Source organism: Acanthaster planci, linkage group LG07 (genome assembly GCF_054643075.1).
Source record: "Acanthaster planci isolate LZ-2023a linkage group LG07, COTS_SCS, whole genome shotgun sequence".
In the NCBI taxonomy this organism is placed as follows: Eukaryota; Metazoa; Echinodermata; class Asteroidea; order Valvatida; family Acanthasteridae; genus Acanthaster; species Acanthaster planci.
Genome location: NC_141783.1, coordinates 17,052,783 through 17,072,350, shown reverse-complemented (window position 1 = coordinate 17,072,350; position 19,568 = coordinate 17,052,783). Strand labels below are relative to the sequence as shown.

Here is a 19,568-nt window from a genome sequence, read left to right as displayed (position 1 = left end):
GATGTTTCTCCAACTGAAGTGTGTAATTGTTGTCGTATGTCACAAGTTCTCCCATACCGCTGACACAAAATCAATGAATAAGTGCAATTATACAGAATCTAATGCACTCTGTATATAGAAGTGAGATATTGTATAAGATATCGGGTTGGCCATGGAAAATGAAATGAAAAAAATCGACCAAGTTTGACGTAAGTTATTTTATGTCTAAATAGGCCTATTGTAGAAATGTGTAAGCCTTGGAGTGCCTTGATTAAAAAATCCCAGCTCCTAAATAATCCTCAAAAAGCCAGGGCTGGGGCTTAGGTTTTGCCCACAAGCCTAAAGGTCAGGGCAGCGGCTTCAAAATGAAGCCAAAACTGAACATCAAGGCATAGTTTGATCAATGAAAGAGACAGGAAATAATTCCTGTATCCGGCATGAATTATCCCTTGCCCTCAAGTATTGATTGACAATGTTGATGGTCGACTATTTGGTTTGCATGTTGTTGGTTAAATCTTGCGCGGAGCTTAAGCAGCATTGATTAACCAAACCTTGAACAAATAGAGAATTATTAAGTGATTGGAACATTAATCATTAACTTGGGATCTAGGAAAGTTACTGGTCAGTTATACCGCACGTTGATAGCAGTCTACATATTAACATAATCAAAATTGTTATCCATGATATATACCAACGGGTCAAATAAGTAAAATGACAGACTCGATCAGCCTCTTTATTTCCCATTTTATTTTCCACAGTGTTATTTCCTAAATCACAAAAAAAGATGATCAGTCGCAAAGATATTTCCTTGAACCAAACGGTGATCGAGAGAGTACGAGTGGAACTGTTGCAGAGTGGATTAAAGTCACTCTGAATTCAGATCGAAATAGCTTGCGAAAAACTTCAGTGAAATCTCGAGTCAAATCTCGAATTCGTCTAGTCCCTAATGTCAGTCAGAGCTTTTCGGAGGGAACAAATTTTCACTCGAATACAGAGAATTTTCACGAGTTTTGAGAATTTCATGAGTGAAAGTGTCTACGGTAAACTCATAATGGTATAATCTAGATCGACTTGCCTGTCTCGTTTTAGGCACTACTCATCAAAGGCACATAAGAAAAAGTACAAGGAAAATCGTCCTTCACAATTACGCCCTAACAAAGTTTTCAAGAAATAATTGGCCATTACTATTGTATAAGCAAGCTACTTAGCACGTTAAGCAGTAAAAAGTGGAACGCACTCTGAGAAATGTAGGCCTACACAAGGAATACCGTGTGGCTATGAAGCCACTAGCTGCTAGTAGCTCACAAAAATGGAAATTTTGATCAGCATAACAAACCAAAATGTTAAAGTTCTCCCTTTTATTCTTCAAAAGGACATGGAAAATCATACTAAAACTTTGCGAGAAGCTTGCCTATACACATATTCATAAAAATCCTATTCATGTCTTCTTTAAAGATCGAGTTTGCGTTATCCCTTTCCATCCACCGGTTTCTACATGTTGAAGGCTGTTTGCATTATCTGCTGATACATATGTCCCTTGGGAGTACCATCATTCTGTGGAAGAATATAGTAAGAGGAAATCATTTAAAAAGGTGCACTCTCTAAATTCCAAAGAGTGAAAATTCACTCCCTCCGATTGAAATTAAGTACCAGACGAATTGGAGTGAAATTTATTCGCTCTAAAAGACTAAAATTTCACTCGAGCTTCCACTGGAAGGGGCTATTTTCAGCCTTTTCAGTCTAAATTCAGAATGATTTTCACTCCAAAACGCCTTGTCCCTAATTTCACTCTTTCCAATTTAGAGAGTGAACACAATGCATGTCACCAAAGAACTCAAATATAAAGCAACCCCCCCCCAAAAAAGATAGATGATGTCGTATCCATAAGGTTCTGTCGTGCTGTGTTTATACCGGGAGAACGTGACTAATATTAGAACTGAATGCACATGCGTTGCATTTTCATCGATTTAATGAGTTCGGTGTTGCAGTGAAATGCTGGTCCGGGTGGGATGGGACGGGCATGCAGAGTGTCTTGACCGGCCAGACGGTTCCTCGTCAGTTGTGCCATTTTACCCGACATTACATCAGCGACCATTTTGTTAATCACTGGCCAAGTTTTGCCGGTATGCATGAAGCACATATAAGACTCTCGGCACAATCGACCTGCACTTGATATTGGCCCCCTTTTAGGAGCACTGTATGGACGCAGATCCAGTGTAAAAAATATGCTTACCACTTGACGACACTCATCAGGAATACGGAAAAACTTCTCGCGGTCGCAAATACCCAGTTCAATGTCACCGTAAGCGATGGTCCGGACCCTCGGCTCTGGGAAGTCATAATATTTATTTGTTATACAGCAGAGTTCGGCTACATCATCATTCTATAGTTAAGTCATACATGTACGTTGGAACCGAACCAACATCCGTCTAGTGATGGGCCATATAATAATGAGTGAATTGAGAACCGGTCTCTTGCTTACACACAGTAATCTCATCAGAATATCCGATTTTAAACTACTGAAATACTGAACAGAATGTTTTTTTCATGGTAGAAAAAATGTTGGCATCGCTTTATCAAAGAGGGCGTAGCACTTTCGAAAAGATTAAACCTAGGAACTTAAAGAGGACAGAACCGAATAAAGAACAGTGACAAGGACAGGATAGTTCGAACTAGTGTGAACAATTTCCCCCCTCATGGTTAATGTTTCGTTGTATAGGCCTACAATGATTTGATTTAAGTTCCCTAGAATTCGCAGATATGTACAGCCTCGGACTATAAGGATGCACGTATTACAATAGTTGTGTTATGACCGACTGTGAAGCTGTGTCCAAGTTACATGTACATGCAATTGGCCACACCAGAAACTATGGAAGTTGCAAACCATTTGTGGCTGCACACTTTACCCATAGCCTTGTGCGTAATCGCCAGCCGCAGCCGGGTAATTCGGATACGGCCCGCCTCTCACCTTGAGAGACCACACCAAAGCTGATGGGCACGCAGTACTCGTCCTGGATCAAGAAGGAAACGTTCAGTACATCCCCACCGGCCACTGTATTAAGCTTCCACTCGTGAGCAACTAGGGAATCGTTGCCAAGGGTGCGGTTGCCATAGTACTCAGCATGCTCTGTTTGAAGAATATAAGCATTGAAAAGGATGTCAGCATTTAGGATCTGCACAACGTTGACGTTAACCAAAAGTCTCATACAACACTCACTGATCTTAACCATGCAAAAAATTTAGATACTGAATCAAAAACTGCATAATTATACCGATTGCGATTCGTGACACCCATATACCTCGTGAAACATGTTTAAAACAACCTTTCAGTGCAGCGTATCTTCGTCTACCTTTTTCTGAATGTTTTCTGAACTTAAATTACTTAAACGTATATGAGCATCCCGTATAACTCCGCACTCAAAAGCCTTCGAAATTGTTGCTGCACACTTACCCGGAATACATTTTTTGGGAAACCTGGCTGGTATACGGATCTTGGCACACCTCTCAACGCCCTGATTGTCAATGATGTAGAAGGATAAACCCTACAAGAAGAATCGGGTAAATAAATGCTTCCCTTTTAACATATTGATTCAGCAAAATCCAATTAATTAACTCCAGCTTCTACTTCACCGAGCCAATACACATATTGCACTTGACATTTCACAATGAACAAATACTGCAAATTGGCAAACACATTTTACACTACCCACGTATCGTCAATAACATGCACAGGCATCCATTTTGATGGATATCAGTATACCTGATCATAGAAGTTTACAATCCGTCCCTTAATGACCGTTGAATTCTCGAGTATTTCGTCAAAGATGAAAGCTTCTGCCTGGAAAGTGGCATCATAGGCCCACTGAAGCTCTGACTCTTCCAAAATCACCGTGCCATCCTCAAGCTTTTTGGTGCCTTGCAATTCTGAAAAGAGTGGGAGATTTTTTTAAACAAACACTTATTAACGTCGGTCATATTTTCTTCCTTTTTTTCGATATTAACACCCTGCTCTGTTAAAATCGGATTGCACAACTGTACTCAAATTCCTCTTGAAAAAGAAACAAGGTGAAGGTTGTCTTAATGTTTTTTCCACATAACATTCCCAGTGACACGGGTGAAAAATCAGCGAACACTTTATATTGGTGCAAAGAATTAAAATATACATAGCTACTTTCCAAATGGATGAGTTACTATGGTAATCTAAAGAAGAAACTAGAAATTCACAGCGCTCTTCCTGGCAACACGTTCCAACTGTTTAAGATCCTCATACTGCATTGTGGAAGCCGCAAAGTTTGAGGAATGAAATCAGGTGTCTGAAGGAAGTGCATGAAACAGCCTGTCTAATGCTACTGAGTACGCCACCATTTGAGGCAAAGGAAACCAAAAAGTTAAACACTCGCATTGCCGTTGTTGTCTCTGCACTTTCTGTCTAAAAGTCACTGTCAACAGATTAACAAATGCTAGCTCTTTGTCGAAATTGAGACAAATTTCAGTAGTGAGTCGTCTAGGCTTCAAACTGAAATTACTTGGCTCCACTCTCACTTGTGAAATTTCAAAGCAATATTGCCAGTGACATTGAATTGAGACCTCAAATTTGGGAGGTGAAATGCTGCCAGCCTTTTTTTGTCTTCAATTTTTTTTCTGGAGTTGAGGGTGAAAAAGTTGGCATCATTTTCATTTGCATATTTCTACATGGCACACGAATTTCAAGAAAAGAGAAAAATAGTTTTTGAATTATAGTACGTTTACAGAAAAAAACAATGGCGTCTGGGTTCAGCTTTATTACGCTGTACATGTTCTTTCAATCCAACGACTTACCAGCCTGCCCTGTCATTTGACTGATCCAACAACACGGCCGAGGTTCCTTTGCTGACACACCAGACAGCAAGATAAGGCTAAAGATCGCAAACAGAGCACTAGCCATCTCAGTTGTGATTGAGCGGATTCAAGGGACAGTTTCCTCCAAATATAGGAACGACCACTGCAAATATATGTCTGTCCTTTCGTCCAGCATACACTTCGGCTCCACCAGTAATCCACTGTACCTGTACACCCAATTGTCAACGAGAATGGATCCTCTGAACCGTAGCGGTACCACAGTACAGCCCAGGGATGTCAACTTTACAATATGTCATAATACCAAATACATGCGTTCTTCAGATTTTCTCTTGTGAACAAAGTCTCTTTTGGACGGATATAGGGCAGTCATGCGTAGGAACTCGTTTTTATTACTGAGCGGTGCTCTGGTCTACGTCAGCCGTATTTTAGGACAGCTCATGCGCATCAAACACATGAACGTTCCCTTTCAGAACCTGTCTGCGCTCAGGTTGGTTGCACGACACAGTAGCATATGGCGGTCTGCCCAAGATTGCAGCAGAAATTAACCAATGACTATATAGGGACCATGGTGGTCCTGGAGGAACATCGCCAATCGTCAATACTGACGCCAATATCCAGGACCAAACTCCATGACCCGCTCTTTGGTCGCGAATATATTCACGTTATTATTCTATCACAACCACCACAATTGATTCCCTCCCGGGGGGGAGGAGAGTGAGGGGGAATCTGGTAAGATAATTTATTTGTGGTGTTTCTTCTTTCTCTAAGCTTTGGACAAGCTGAGAAGTTTTTCGGTCTCAGATATCTTCAGAGTAGAAAACCAAGCAACCAACTGAATGACAGAAAAAATTCAGATGAATAATCCACGAGACCTTGCTCCAATGGCATCAAGTAATGAAAGAGGCAATACGCCGGCTCCCTGTGTCCTGCCCACTAATAATAATGTTTGCCAGTCATCAAGATAAACATGTACCTCAAATTTTAAAAATACAATAATAAGGTCCTCCACATGATTTAAAAAGCAACCTGATTTACTTTAAGCCAAACACACATGTACTGACATTCTCAGGAGAAATGTCTCACAGAATATCTTCATATTGATTTTTCTAGTTAAATCTCCACGCTGCCTTTGGTATCACATTTGCCAATACCCACGGTAACAAGTTGTCCAAGCCTATTTAATTAGCACACCGCCATACTCTTAAGCAGAGAAACTCTTAACTTAGCAGGGCCACGTTACCAAGAAAGTGCCACATAATGTACACGTCTTAGAGAAGACCTCAGGTTGCTTAGAATATAGATCTGCAAAACAATATTTTCTCAACCATGTGATGAAATGAAATGCTCTTCTGAGTTCATTTGTACACTTCAATGGTAGTACATGTATTCAGCCTTGTCTATGAGGTTGTGGTTAACTGTAGCTTCAAAAAATTAAACATGTCTACCTACAAAGCCACTGGGAGCGGCTTCTTTAAAATGCCACAGACATGTGTGCTAGTTTGAGCCATAGTTAGTTGATTTGAACACACCTTTAGTGGCTGAGACTACTTTGAAGTAGTCAATAACTCTTGAAATAATATTCGCCATGTGATAGAGCAGTATTTACTCCTGAAAACTAAAACCATTCATCCATTTGGTAAATCTGAATGTCGAATTGCCATAAACATTGTTTTTGAGGGCATTTGTCAGGATATCTCTGACGGAATGGTTGTGGGTAGGTCTGAGGGTGTCTCGGCTGTAAGCATGTTGGCGTCTACTCTGTCAACATTGCCAGCGCTCGTGGTTCCAGATGTGTCTTGCTGGAAGTCACCTGAGACTTTGTCTCTCTGCGAGCCCTCTGCTGTGGTGCTGCCAGGTATGTTGAATGGATCAGCTTCCATTATCCTTCCCCCAGGAACAGCTAATGGTGCGTCTGTAGGAGCATTCACGGGTGTGTCCGTCGGCGTGTCTTTGGGTGTGTCCAAAGGTGTGTCCGTCGTTTGTAACGCTTTGGCAGCTTGTTTAGCTTCCCAATATTTCCTGCGCTCTATCTTGGTCTTAAAATAGAATCGATGACCTGGGAAAAATCAACCCCCAAAAAAAGACACTTTTTAAAAAATCCCTTCAGAAAATGCATTTTGGCTCTGCAGTACATTCTGTGAGTCGCCATAAGATTCAATTTCCATGGATCGTTTCAGTCCCCTACTTGCTGAGTGATTCAGATCTGCATGGACTCAACACACCTGTCACTAGTTTAGTCAAAAGAGGCAAGAATGATCTCACACAACAGCAGTTCGTGAGGGAGTCAAAGCCATCTCAAGTCATTTCAGCAGTTAATCACCCGAGTACCCAAGGTCTCCGGTACCGAGAACCCCAGCACGAAGTGGTTAAGACTAGATAACTAGTCTAATAAACTTGTGATGGACTACACAGGTTGCCAGTGGTTGCTTTCTGTACATTTCAAACTACTGCACTACTTGACAAACAGACGGAACTTTTTCAAGCTGGGGTCAGCTTTGCACTGAGATTTCAACTGTTTCAAGATCACGGTACTTACTTGGGCAATCTTCCACTGCACGGCGCGTTTTCTCTTTGCAGCAGGCTCGACAGAGCTTGAAGACACAGCTGAGACCGCGGGGATTGTTGCACGTTGAGCAGGGATCGAACTTCCTCACTGACGCAAAGATGCAAAAAGGTGGAATCAATCAAATCATATCCTCTTGAATGTTTACAGCAGCACATATTGTATCTTAAAGGAAAAATATTAATTTTGGGGGGGGGTTTCAAATGTTACTGGTCCAATTATTCTCACATTAAAAAGAAAATGATCAATTCTTATGTGTAGCTATAAATGCCAGTACAGCAAGTCTTCTCTTACAAGACTATATGCAATTAAATTTTCACATCTCAGGATACAAGTGTGATAACACTGCCACATGGGTCCAAGATCTACCGCATCCAATCCTGCTCCGTGCACAAAATGCTGTCGACCTGACTTTTGTTTTCCCCGAGGTCTACTTAGACTGTCTTAGCCAAGTTTCTGAGAGGGTACCATTCTTGACAGGTGGCTTCCCCTGCTGGTGTCTCTTGAGGGCTTTCTTTGACAGGAAAGGCTCTCGGTTCTCCTGCTCGTTCTCCTCACTCAGTGGTCGCTTCAGGCTCTTCTCCAGGATCCGTTGCTGTGTCTCTTCGGGCCTGTTAGGAAAGACAAGGACCACTGCTGTTAATGAATTGCCTTTGGGAGAGGGGAGAAAGTGGAATTAAGCATGCGGTACTTCAAGTCTCATCTGAAAACTTCATGAGGTTTAACAGCATTTTGAGGACCTCTCAGGGTAATATGCTGAATTACTGCCTACTTCATTTGCATTGTCCCCTAAATCAGTGTTTTCTTTTTGATCAGTTTTTCATAAAATAAAATAAAGTCATGCTACAACCCATTATTTTCACAGATGAAAATCTTTTTTTTTTTCATTTGTGAGTTATAAACAATGAATTTGGTAGCGGATTGGTACTTTTCAATGTGGCTCAGAATTTGTGTTTTCACGAAAGGTTCTGAAAAAAAATCAATTTCCCTTGCATTTATTTGCTGATGATTCAAATGAAAAGCATCCCATCAGGATCTAAGCTGTAATTTTCTGGGTTTGTTTTTTTCTTCGTGATAAAATTCCTATCTGTGTACTATTTTAAATAAAAAGCTCACGTTGGCCTAACATATGGCTGGCACAACCAATGGGGCGTCTTCCCATTTGAATCCTGGCCTGCTGCCAGCTTCATCTCCTCCTCACACACGCCTCTCAGAGCTTGATTGATGGAGATAAATTCCTCCAGGGTCTTGGCGCCAGCCAGTCGTGTGCGCAGGTCCTGGTGGATGGTCAGGCTGGAGTGAAAACGGCAAAAAGGTCAAGCACACATTACCCCTGGAAAGTCATCCAACCAATCACAGGAGATACAGAGAACCGATTTGTCATGCGCACAATCCTGTGTGGAAAAGGCATTAGCGCGAGAACCAACGTGCGAACCAACACGCGCGAATACTCCATTTGTTTGCACTACACTTCCTGGTTCCAAATGACGTGACACTACTTCGGAACTCCATAGCAACCAGTGAAATAATGCCACATGACAGGTCCCACAATATGAATCTTTAAGCTATTTCAACAGTTGTTTTGGTTTGGTTGGATTAGAAAGAGCAAGATGAGAACTGTTTTGATGTATCACTCGGTTTGGCATCCTAATAAAATGGATACTATTGGGCTGAAAATGTTGCTGGTTCCTATCAATTTTCACTTTGCAAAACTATCTGAAACTAAAAGACCTTTCATTTAAAAGTGTCTCAGAAACCAAACACTGTTCAACCTGCTGAAGTAGGTTAGATCTATTTTATTCGTTTGTTAATTAGTTTTAATATTTAAAATTTAGTGATTGTTTTGTGCTTGTTAATCTTTTTGATGTACTTTTAATGTATTTTACATGTATTTTTATTAGAATATGTAACATCCTTGTACTTTGGCTTGCTGGCCCACAATAAGAAAGACATAAAATAATAAATGAATGAATGGTAATTTGCGACTCATTTTGTGAGGTTGGGTCAATTTTGTGTTTTGTGAATCTCTGGACTGACACAATGATCAGGACGTGTCCTGTCATTGTCATAATATATCAGGACAATATGCAGCGTGGTTGTAACCAGCAGAAGACCCCACAAGAACCTCTAAGGCCAACACAAGACCTCCAGTCTGAATTCAAGTCACAAGCTATTTAAATGAACTGTAATGGAAGCATTCCTTTGTCCTTATTCACCCTGTTACTTGTAACTGGTCTTATGTCCTAGGCCTGTGCCGGGTATCCGTCCGTCGATATCAAAACCAGGTTCCCTATTTTGGGGGCCGGCTACCCATAAAAAAGTCCACGTACACATATATGTACATGAACTTTAACAGCGGAGGAAAGAAATGCTGAAAACTCATTGTGCCGCTGAAAAACCCGATCCCGTGGTTATAACCTTGGTTCGGAGATCGAACGAGCTACTTTTGTTACAAACTGAAGGTAAAAATTTTGTTTAAACGGTGGGGGTGATTCCTCTCCAAAGTTCAGAACAATGTGCCGCTTCCTATGTATGAAAACAGAGCCTTGTTTTGGGCACACGGTCTGCTCAGCTTGCGTGCAATGCCATTTGTTATGTATTCTTTATATTAAAAGGGTACCCAGGTACCCGGTATTGGCATGTGGCCTAGTGGTTAGGGTTTGTAGCTTCGGATTATAGGGTTGGAGGTTCGAATCCAGCTGGTGGCAGCATGTTGCAACCTTGGGCAAGTCACTTTACCCCTATGTGCCTCTCTCCACCTAAGAGTAAATGGGTACCTGTGAGGGCAGATTTGGTTATGTTAGCCGTGTGCGCCTGATAGGGCTGCATCAGCTAGTATGCTCCCACGGAGCTGAGATGGTTTCAGGAATGTTCAGTTGTTGTGAGCCCAATGTGCAGGGATAATAATGCGCCTTGAGCACCCAGCAGGGTGGATACGTGCGCAATATAAGAAATCGCTATTATATTTACAAATAGGTCATTTGGGAGACATTTTGTGGTAAATTTTTCAGCATTAGGGAGACATTGGCTTTTAGGGAGACATTTCAGTGTCTCCCTATTTTCAAACTACCAGAAGGAGGCCGAATTTTACTGTGTCCAAATTTTGACAGATGATAGATTAGGGTCTAAAATGAAAACATACAAAGTTTCATTCAGATCAGACTAGGGAATATTGAATTATGGGACAGTAAAGTTGGAAAAATTTTGTGCACGTTCTTATGGGAATGTCTTCCTAATGACCCATTAGCGCTAATTAATATTATTATTAGTATTATCATAGCTGGTTCCAAAATACATGTACCCGTATATGCACACTTGTATTATGCTTGGTCTTGTCATGGCTTCGGCTATAACACCGACAGTTTGACCTAACCAAAGTCCTTCAAACCTCAAGGAGGTCATGGAGTCTGCCACGCAACTGTGACTCACTGGCGAGATGCAACACTTTCAATAAAATCCCTGGTGGAAACTACTTTAGGCATAACACTCTCCTGAATTTCTTCTACCTAAGTGCCAACATTAAGCAACGATATGCAAACTCCACCAAGACCGACGCTACCTGTGATGCCAGAGTTTGAAGAGGTGCCCCCTGACAAATGCCATGGGGCAGGGGTACTGCGCGACCAGCTCAAGATACTCCTCGGCCATCTCCCAGGCAGGGGGCTGCACCCCTTCAAAAATAGCGGGATTGTGAAGGTTTCCCTCTGCAAGAGGATATCGAAGAGGGGGGAAAAAAATATTACTCACTTCTCTTTCAGACAGTGCTTATGAGCAGAGGGCTTCCACCACACAGCAAGTGTTAAGGACTTTTCACTACGCTCTTGCATGTAAACATGGGCAATAGATGCAAGGATGGAGCAGTACAGAAAAAACATTGATTCATCCAAAGCCCCAGTACAACCGCCAGGTAACTTTGAAACTTTACATGCTTTTACAATTTGTATAACGTTTACACGCGTCAATGAATCACTCTGGAGAACTTTGATTCAACTGATTGTATCAAACCTTACAAATATGCACTAAATAGTTTGGTAAATTTCTGACATGAAATTATGAGTTAAACAGGTTTACACAGTGGTTCTTTAAAATGTTTTACAATACCTGCAGTCATGACTCCATCCACCCCCGTTTCTCTCATGCAGCGGTCCACATCACTCTTGTACTGGATGTTACCATTTGCAAAAACAGGGATGTTCAGGTTTTGCCTGAAAAGCAAAATGCAGGGTTATCAGTCGACTCTCGTTATAACAAAGCTTCAGGGACCAGACAATCTACTTTACTATAACAATGGCTTTGTTACAAAAGGAGTAGAAAAAAAACAGAATTCAAGAAATCGGGATTCTCCAAATCTCTTCTTTATAAGTCTCCTTCTTAAACTTATCAGGTCCAAACAATAGGGGCCAAGATTTAATATAAAACTGGGAAAGTGTTTAAAACTGGTCTGAATCCTTATTATCTGCTCAAAGGAACCCAGGTGATAGATCACGAGATCAATAGGATTTGGTAAACTGTCTGAGGTATTCATTAAATTCCTCATAGCTCTCAAGATTCTGTATAGGTCAGTGATGGAAGGAGCTGCAAACTCACTTGACTGCTTTGATGATGTCCCAGTTGGCCAAGCCCGTCTTAGGTCCTTTCATGTCCCGGGTTCGACCATGGACTGTCAGCATCTGGCAGCCGGCCCTCTCCAACATTTTGGCGTACTGCACCGTCTTCTCTACGTCCTCAAAGACACGGATCTTACAGGTCACTGGGACTGACAAGCGCTGATGAGCAAGATTCACTGGGAAAAAAACAAACCAAGAACACATCACTTTTCAAGCGTTCTATGCAAACCATCCAATAAATCACTGTTTATTAAAGGGTCATTGTCCTTTTCATGAGTGTACAAGATCTACATTAAGAGGTTGAGCTTTACAGCCTATGTAGGCTTTGATCCTAACTGCCCAAAACCTGCCATACTCCATCAGGTTTTGTGAGGTTTTGGCAGGTTTGGTACCGTACCTGAGGAACTTCTTGTTGAATTTTGTGAGACTTGGGATGAAAGGCCCAGGGAGATGGTGTTGGATTCTGTGTGAGTTGGACACACACGGGTCACTGTGTGCAGTGTCTGGCTTGTTGTACCAATTGTTGGACTATGCTTGATTTTGTCAGGTTTGGTACTGTTCAGTGCAAGTCATCCTATACTGCATAGACCCATCCATACCATATCACTCAAACTCCAACAGGCTCATTCTGTTGGAGTTTATCAGGTTTGGTACAGTAACCTGCATGTACATGTGCATAGACAAGTACATGAACCTGTTGGATTTTGTGAGGTTCAGTATGCTTTCTACTGCAGGAGCCTAGGGGGTTAGGGTTAATAAACTTGGAAAAGGTTGAATGGCCATCATCCATTTCTTATGAATGCTTGTGGATGGAATCACAGGAAACAGGAAACATTTTTTTCAAGATGTATTTTTGCGTTGGGGAGATGTTAATTTATATAACGAGTTTTGCAGACGTCTGCACTAGTAAGCAGGAGGTCGTGGGTTCGAGTCCCATCCGAGTAAACTTGTGACTTTTTTTCGCAAGCTCTCGGACAAGCACTGAGCATACAGTGTTTATTAATATATACATTGGGTAAGGGCAAAACCCGTCATATAAAGGAAACATTTTGTACGTTTGTGAAAAGCGTGACAAAACTGATGGCCCTCCAGAAACCTTCAATGCTTTATGGAAGCAGATGGAGGAATATGGTAAAAATGCAAAACTGGGGTCCTACCGATCTTGAAAATGGTATCCCAGTCTTCCTGCAGAAATGCTCCATATCTTCCTGAATGTCCGCAGCAAAAATGAAAAGTAACACCAAAATTCACATCAGTTTTAGCATCCCTCACTCACGGTGTCTTGCTGCCCTCCTCAAAACCACACTCCAATTTCGTGTGAAATTGAGCACATTAGAAAGATTAGGAAAATGGAAAATGCAACAATGCAATTGTTAACATCAGAAATTGGTTGGTGTGATTTATGAACTGTCCCTGAATTCAACCAAGAATCTGTTAGGAACAATCAATTTTTCTAACCACATCATATGCACTTTTGATCATCACTTGAATACATCCATCTCTTATTTTGAGGATTATGCACAAATTTGTAAAAAGTAAGCCTCCAAAATCGAGCAATATATGGCTAGATCAGATAGTTGCTACAAACAGCAAATATAAAATTCTCTCATTTCTTCTGCCAAATCTTCATGAACTTTCCCACAATCTACGCTCTTTCAGCTCCAGCCATAAATTGATAAATCTGAATTACCTCTCTTGGCGTTTGCCTGTGGGCACCCAAGATTCAGGTCCACGGCGTCACAGTGGTCTTGAGCCAAGAGCGCAGCGCGAAGAAAGTCCTCGGGGTCATTAGCACTGAACTGCATGCACGATGAGTAAATTTACAAAAATGTTTAAAACTCTTGTGGAAACTGTGCAGCCAGCATATGAGCTTCTACATGGGAAAGAATTCCATATACGGTCGCTACTTGACACCCTGTGTACAAAAACCTATGAGACTGGTCTGAAAAATTCTGAATGTTTTCTCAGTAAAGGCTTGGATATTTTCTATGTCAAGTTTGACTTCCTAGCATATTTTGGCTTTAGATGGCTAATACGGAACTGCTGGAGACAAATTAGCGGTGTCTTACACCACATATTTTCTGTGAGGCCAGAAGAAAGGTTTTCGAAAGAGTTCCATATGCAGAGGCACTTGACACCCCACAAATAAACCCTTTGAGACAGGTCTGAAAAATTCTCAGTGTTTTCCAAGTAGATGACTCGGTATTTTCCCTCCTAAATTGAACTTTTTCTGGACATGTTGTTGCTTTCTGATGGCTGTTAGGTCACTGTAGAGAATGGCGTCCGTATATGGAACTCTTTCCCATTTGACATCTGTTGTATGAACTCAGCCTTATACTCTACGTGGGTTTGTTTTCAATGAATGCATTACGTCTAAAACTTGAAAGGCCAAACCACACTACAGAATTGAGGTGAACATTTTTCTGATGTCACAAATATGCCTGAAGATTTGTGTACATTCCTAATACCCAACACTGATTAAAGCAATAACATTAAAATGTATTTAAAATGACACCATATGAGCCTAATAATAATTGTACTAAGGCTGCTGGGTTTTTTTGGTTCAAAAGAATAATTACAGAGCAAAAGTTACATTATTTTTGCTCTGGACGGAAGAGTAAAAATGTATGAAAAAAATATCACATTCTTATGACTGACATCTGAATGACTTCTTAACACTTAAATTTGGGATAGACAAGGATATTGGATACAAAGCAAATTTACAAAGTGAAGAGTTTGACCCTTTATTCTTCACTTTCCACAAAGTTCAATTCTCTGTTTTCCATGTCCTCTCTTAACAAGAAAAACTTGAAATGAAAAGAGACAAAATAACCACCTTCCTCTAACTAAGCTCTGCCTTTAGTTGTTACCTGTACAATGAGGGGTCGGTCTTCTTGGCAGGAAGCTAATGCTTCGGACCGGTAGCGAGGATCACGGGCAAACACGGCTGCATGGTACATGGGCGTGTAGCACAGCTGCGCTCCATGGCGACGACTTACCAGTCGCCACGGCAACTCACTCTGGTCCACCATGGGTGCCACCAAGAGGCAAGGTTTGCCCAGGGTCTTTTCCCAAAAGTCATAGCCTTTACGCTTTGGATTTGGTGAGACTGGCATGGTTGCTGCTCTGGCTTACCTGAATGTCTAAGGGAAAAAAAAGAATTGCTTAATATAAAATGGTATCAGTCTCACAGTAAACTTGTACGAAGACAAAAAAACCAGAAAGAATCCACGTCTAGCGTCTCACAGTGCCACACCGCTTATTTTCAAGTGAGACTGTAGAGGTAGGCTATTTAGTATTTATTTACTTATGTTATGAAAACACTTTTGTCACACATACACCGCAATGCAGCAGCATGCAAAGCAGTTGCGCTAGCCTACTCACTGACTTAAAGTTACCTATGTCGGACAAGAATATCACTCAGCTACATAAATCATTAAATGTATTTAGTCTATGACTGACTGCGAGTGTCTTTCCTTGTTATTGCGTCATAATGATTGCTCGCCATAAAGTTGTATTGCACGACTGTTTGGTTGGCATGGCCGCATTGCGCAGGATCAACTGATGAAAAAACAACAACCGTGATATTCCCTTCATTTTCAAAACATGGAAAAATTTGATGAAGGTCTTATCATGGAGGAAGGAATGTGTTCCTTCCTCCATGGTCTTATACACCTCGTAAGTGACAAAGAAAAGTTTTTAAATTAAGAGGACCCACAATTATACAATGTCGATTTGTCCACAGCACGTCAACGGCACGTCCACTGCACTACGACATGTAGTAAGTATGCACGAGTATGATCTCAACCTCATCGACCGTCGAGAAATCATTCACCCATTTGCTTGCTACGCGTACGATGCGTGACCGGTGTGCCACTTCACGAATCCAGATCGAATTAGGAATCCATGCCATAATGAATCGGAATTCGTCCTCATTCTTACTTGGCTCATTCTGCTCTTACTTCGCCTGGATTCTAGACTTCTCTATTCACATTACCATCCACATCATCAGGTCGCGGGGGACCATCTAGCAGTGTCGTTTCGCGAGATTTTGAACAGTTCCGAGATTTCAAAGGTGTTACTCGACCAGTACCTCACAAGCCTACCTGTTCATTCTCCGGCTTGGAAATAAAGCCTGGGCGTACTGGAGATTTTTGGTCCTTGTTGTAATGTAGAAACAAAATTATCCTTTTTCCTGTTTGGCCCTATTGGCCATCGTGGAACTACTCAGAACTACTAGGTTAAACTTTGCACAGCATGATTTTTAAAATAAAGTGGGGTATTCTTATTGTTACATTCAGGCCATGAGAATGAAAATTTTAGATTTGCGTCCACCGCCAGCATGGTCCAAAACACCCCGCCGAAAAAGTTTATTATTTAAAAAACAAAATCATTATTTTCAGAAAAATGCAGGAATAAAAAATCAATTTCAAATCCTAAATCATACAGCAGTAAAAGGGTCCAAAATGCGTATATCTACGCAACATATTACCGTACAGTACATGTACGGTACTTGTACATGTACATGTACACGTACTGTACGTGTACTGTACAGTAAGCAATCCCGTTAGCGCTTCGAGTAGTCGCGAGGCCGTGCAGCTTCGTCCAGTTTCGTGTCGACTCGCGCCTTGGCCGGCGGCCGGCCGGCCGTGAGTCGAGTATACAGAATGCCTAGCCTGCATCCAATCAAAACTTGTTCTGTTTGAAACCGGTAACCTTGATGACCCCATTCGCCTTATATGGAACGTGAGGTTGTGGCTACTTTTGGCTGCCATGCCAATTATTAAACTGAATATGCATTAAGCTCAGTTGAATGTAGGGAGAATTTAGCAGTATCGTACACCAGGAAATGAGGTATATTACATGTTGCTGTTGATCTTTTGTCAATTCTTACTACGTACTTTAATATTCATTGCACTTGGCCGCTTGGCCGCGCTCCGCTCCGCACACCGTACACGAAAAATAATGAATCATGAAAAAGCCTCATATTTTTCCAAAATGTTCTGGACGCAAATCTAACACTTCCATTCTCATGGCCTAACCGTAATCTTTTCATAACTAGCCTACAGGCAGTTATCCAGTCCTTTCCTAGCCTGAAGGGACATTTGGATTAAACGCTGCACCTGCTTAATTGTTTGCAGCTTCCAGCTTGAATTCAGCTCCCTCTGCAGTATAAGGTACATTCAGTGACGGTATCTTGATTACATAATATTCCTTGCGTTCTGAAGGCATTTTTCAGTCAGCTACTTCTAATTCTCTGTACAGTCATGACAGTGGATGCACTCTCCCAAACTAGCTGAGTTCTACTGACTGAACCGTTAGTATTCCTCTTTTGGGACCGTCCCGGTAGAAAAAGACTGGAACTAACGCTCCACTCAGTAGAGCTGAGTTCCAACTTGAAACCAAACTTTAGCAAACCTGGGCCATCGTGCATTACTGAATTCTAGATTTTCAGATCGCATTCTGGTTCTATACAGGAAGATCGTATCCAGCACATAAAAAAAATGCAGTCCACCGTGAATGAATAATTGGGATTTCTGCTGTTCATGACATACTTAAAGAAATGTCTACTGTTGTGTTAATTCTAATAATTGTCGAAAGGATTCCACGAACAAATGATACTGAGGAGTTTGTAATTGATTCTTGAGCAATTTTGTACAGTGTCCATGCCTTCAAGGTGGTCTGTCACCGTCTTTGCACACTTTAGAGTATTAGGCGACTTGAGCTCAGTGAGGTTGAACAAGATTACCATTTTCCTCCAGAACATGTCCCAGGTCAGATCTACAAATGCTTTAACCATGTTCATTTCGATGTGACCTTGACCTGGCATGAATAGCATCCACTCTAATTCATCTTTCAGAACAGCAGGAATGCCTGCAAGAATATGATATTCCTGGCCTCAGGCTCAGAGTTAGACAAGTGACCAATTCAGAACATGGACAACCATAGGTACATAGCATTAGTCTCCTGGTCAAGCCGTATGGAAGTCCATCACATGGACACACCACAGGTGCCTACTTATTCTCACATGGGCAACTATAGGTACATAGCAGTAGTCTCCTGGTCAAGCCGTATGGAAGTCCATCACATGGACACACAACACGTGCCTACTTATTCTCACATGGGCAACTATAGGTATATAGCAGTAGTCTCCTGGTCAAGCCTTATGGAAGTCCATCACATATGGACACACAACACTAGGTGCCAACTTATTCTCTCCTGAGCAGATATTGTGAAAATGACAACTTTGAGCTTGGCGGACAAGAACATTTCAAATTTTGATTTGAAGGGAAAATTTCTCTTTTCTTCCCAAATGTTAGTGAACTTACCACCATTGGAATATTCCATTCCCACTGAATCCTGAAGTGGGTGTATAAGGGGATAGTTTGAAGACTGTTTTGGGGGTGAAATCTGAGGATTTTGATTTGGGGTACAGGGTATGTTGAGGGAAATTGACAAATGGAAGGGAAGGCCTATGAAAGGTACTTGGACCCTAGTATTGCCTGACCATTTCCAACTGTTGAAAGAAGTGATTCATAGAGTCCTGGTTACTTAGACAACCTAACTAGTCATTTAACTTACTTTAATTTGCGAAAGAATTTTTTTTCAAAAGTTTATATAGTCAAGGGCATAAATTCAGGGGCGATAGGGGTATATCCCCCTACTTTTTGACTAGTGGGATGGGCTATTAAATCACACCCCACACACTGTTTTGGTGAGAAAAAAATCATTAATGGCCAATCGTGAATTTAATCATGAACCAATAGCACTTAAAACGGGAGGACAATAAAAAATGCCGTGAATATGCTGTTCTGAAGTAAGATTCTGCAGGAATGTGATACATGTACTTATTACAGATTCTGTATCATGAACTTTGCCCTCATAGTGTCAAGAATGATGGAATATTGATATTCTGTGATTCTAACTTTTCTAAATTGGCTGTCTTGCATCAAATGCTTGCATTTCAATATTGTGTTTCTCCATTGTTTTTTTTACAAATACTAGACTTGTTGATGTGACATCATATTGCAGATTTAATGATAGTCATGTGATCTTTTCAGTGGCGTAGCTAGGATTTTACTATGGGGGGAACCATTAGGGGGCACCAGCATCTTATGGGGGGCACCAGCCTTCAGTGGTGTGGTTTTTTCGGGGCAAGCTTTTGTTAGTCTTGTTCAATATCCATTTATCCCTTTTTTGGAGGGGGGGAGGGCACCGGGAATTTGTGGGGGGCATGTGCCCCCAGGCCCCCCCATGGCTACGCCACTGGATCTTTCAGAACAAGGAAGGTTTGTCTTGCATTTTATGGCACGGTATTTTCATGAAAAATAAGTACGTTCAATGCAAATCCAGGGAACCATGTGGACTATTTACTGAAAAGTGAACAGACATTGGGCAGCTGAGTAATTTTGAAGACGTGTTAAATGTAATGGAGCAGGAGTGAGGAGAAATGAATATTGAGTAGATTATCAGCAAGATCCTATGATGAAATGTAATTTCATTTATACATGTATATATATTTTGTAAAATCCTGTACAATGTTATTGATAATGGAAGTCAGTTATTTGAGCTATCAATGT

General features: G+C 41.3%; 2 protein-coding genes across 2 annotated transcripts; both read right to left on the bottom strand.

Moving 5' to 3' along the window:
* Nucleotides 1-706: 706 nt before the first annotated feature.
* Nucleotides 707-5,396, bottom strand: LOC110980326 (uncharacterized). Its single transcript, XM_022236912.2, has 6 exons — nucleotides 4,798-5,396; nucleotides 3,740-3,903; nucleotides 3,431-3,521; nucleotides 2,948-3,106; nucleotides 2,213-2,307; nucleotides 707-1,533 (listed from the first exon to the last, which is right to left on the bottom strand). The coding sequence occupies exons 1-6, from the start codon at nucleotides 4,901-4,903 to the stop codon at nucleotides 1,471-1,473; spliced, it is 678 nt and encodes a 225-aa protein (XP_022092604.2). The 5' UTR covers nucleotides 4,904-5,396; the 3' UTR covers nucleotides 707-1,470.
* A 137-nt stretch (nucleotides 5,397-5,533) lies between these two features.
* On the bottom strand, nucleotides 5,534-15,883 carry LOC110980325 (tRNA-dihydrouridine(16/17) synthase [NAD(P)(+)]-like). Its single transcript, XM_022236910.2, has 11 exons — nucleotides 15,707-15,883; nucleotides 14,859-15,131; nucleotides 13,679-13,787; nucleotides 13,146-13,196; nucleotides 11,969-12,164; nucleotides 11,483-11,586; nucleotides 10,941-11,085; nucleotides 8,498-8,674; nucleotides 7,850-7,992; nucleotides 7,355-7,471; nucleotides 5,534-6,874 (listed from the first exon to the last, which is right to left on the bottom strand). The coding sequence occupies exons 2-11, from the start codon at nucleotides 15,102-15,104 to the stop codon at nucleotides 6,504-6,506; spliced, it is 1,659 nt and encodes a 552-aa protein (XP_022092602.2). The 5' UTR covers nucleotides 15,105-15,131; nucleotides 15,707-15,883; the 3' UTR covers nucleotides 5,534-6,503.
* Nucleotides 15,884-19,568: the final 3,685 nt, after the last annotated feature.

Bases quoted from the DNA above. Each gene is read 5' to 3' on its own strand.
- LOC110980326 (XM_022236912.2), bottom strand. From the start codon at position 4,903: ATGGCTAGTGCTCTGTTTGCGATCTTTAGCCTTATCTTGCTGTCTGGT. The intron at 2,308-2,947 runs GTGAGAGGCGGG...ATGACTTCCCAG, and splicing joins CTTTGGTGTGGTCTCTCAAG to AGCCGAGGGTCCGGACCATC. The intron at 1,534-2,212 runs GTAAGCATATTT...ATTCTTCCACAG, and splicing joins CTGATGAGTGTCGTCAAGTG to AATGATGGTACTCCCAAGGG.
- LOC110980325 (XM_022236910.2), bottom strand. From the start codon at position 15,104: ATGCCAGTCTCACCAAATCCAAAGCGTAAAGGCTATGACTTTTGGGAA. The intron at 13,788-14,858 runs GTAACAACTAAA...TCGTGCATGCAG, and splicing joins ACCGACCCCTCATTGTACAG to TTCAGTGCTAATGACCCCGA. The intron at 6,875-7,354 runs GTAAGTACCGTG...GATTTTTCCCAG, and splicing joins TGCAGTGGAAGATTGCCCAA to GTCATCGATTCTATTTTAAG.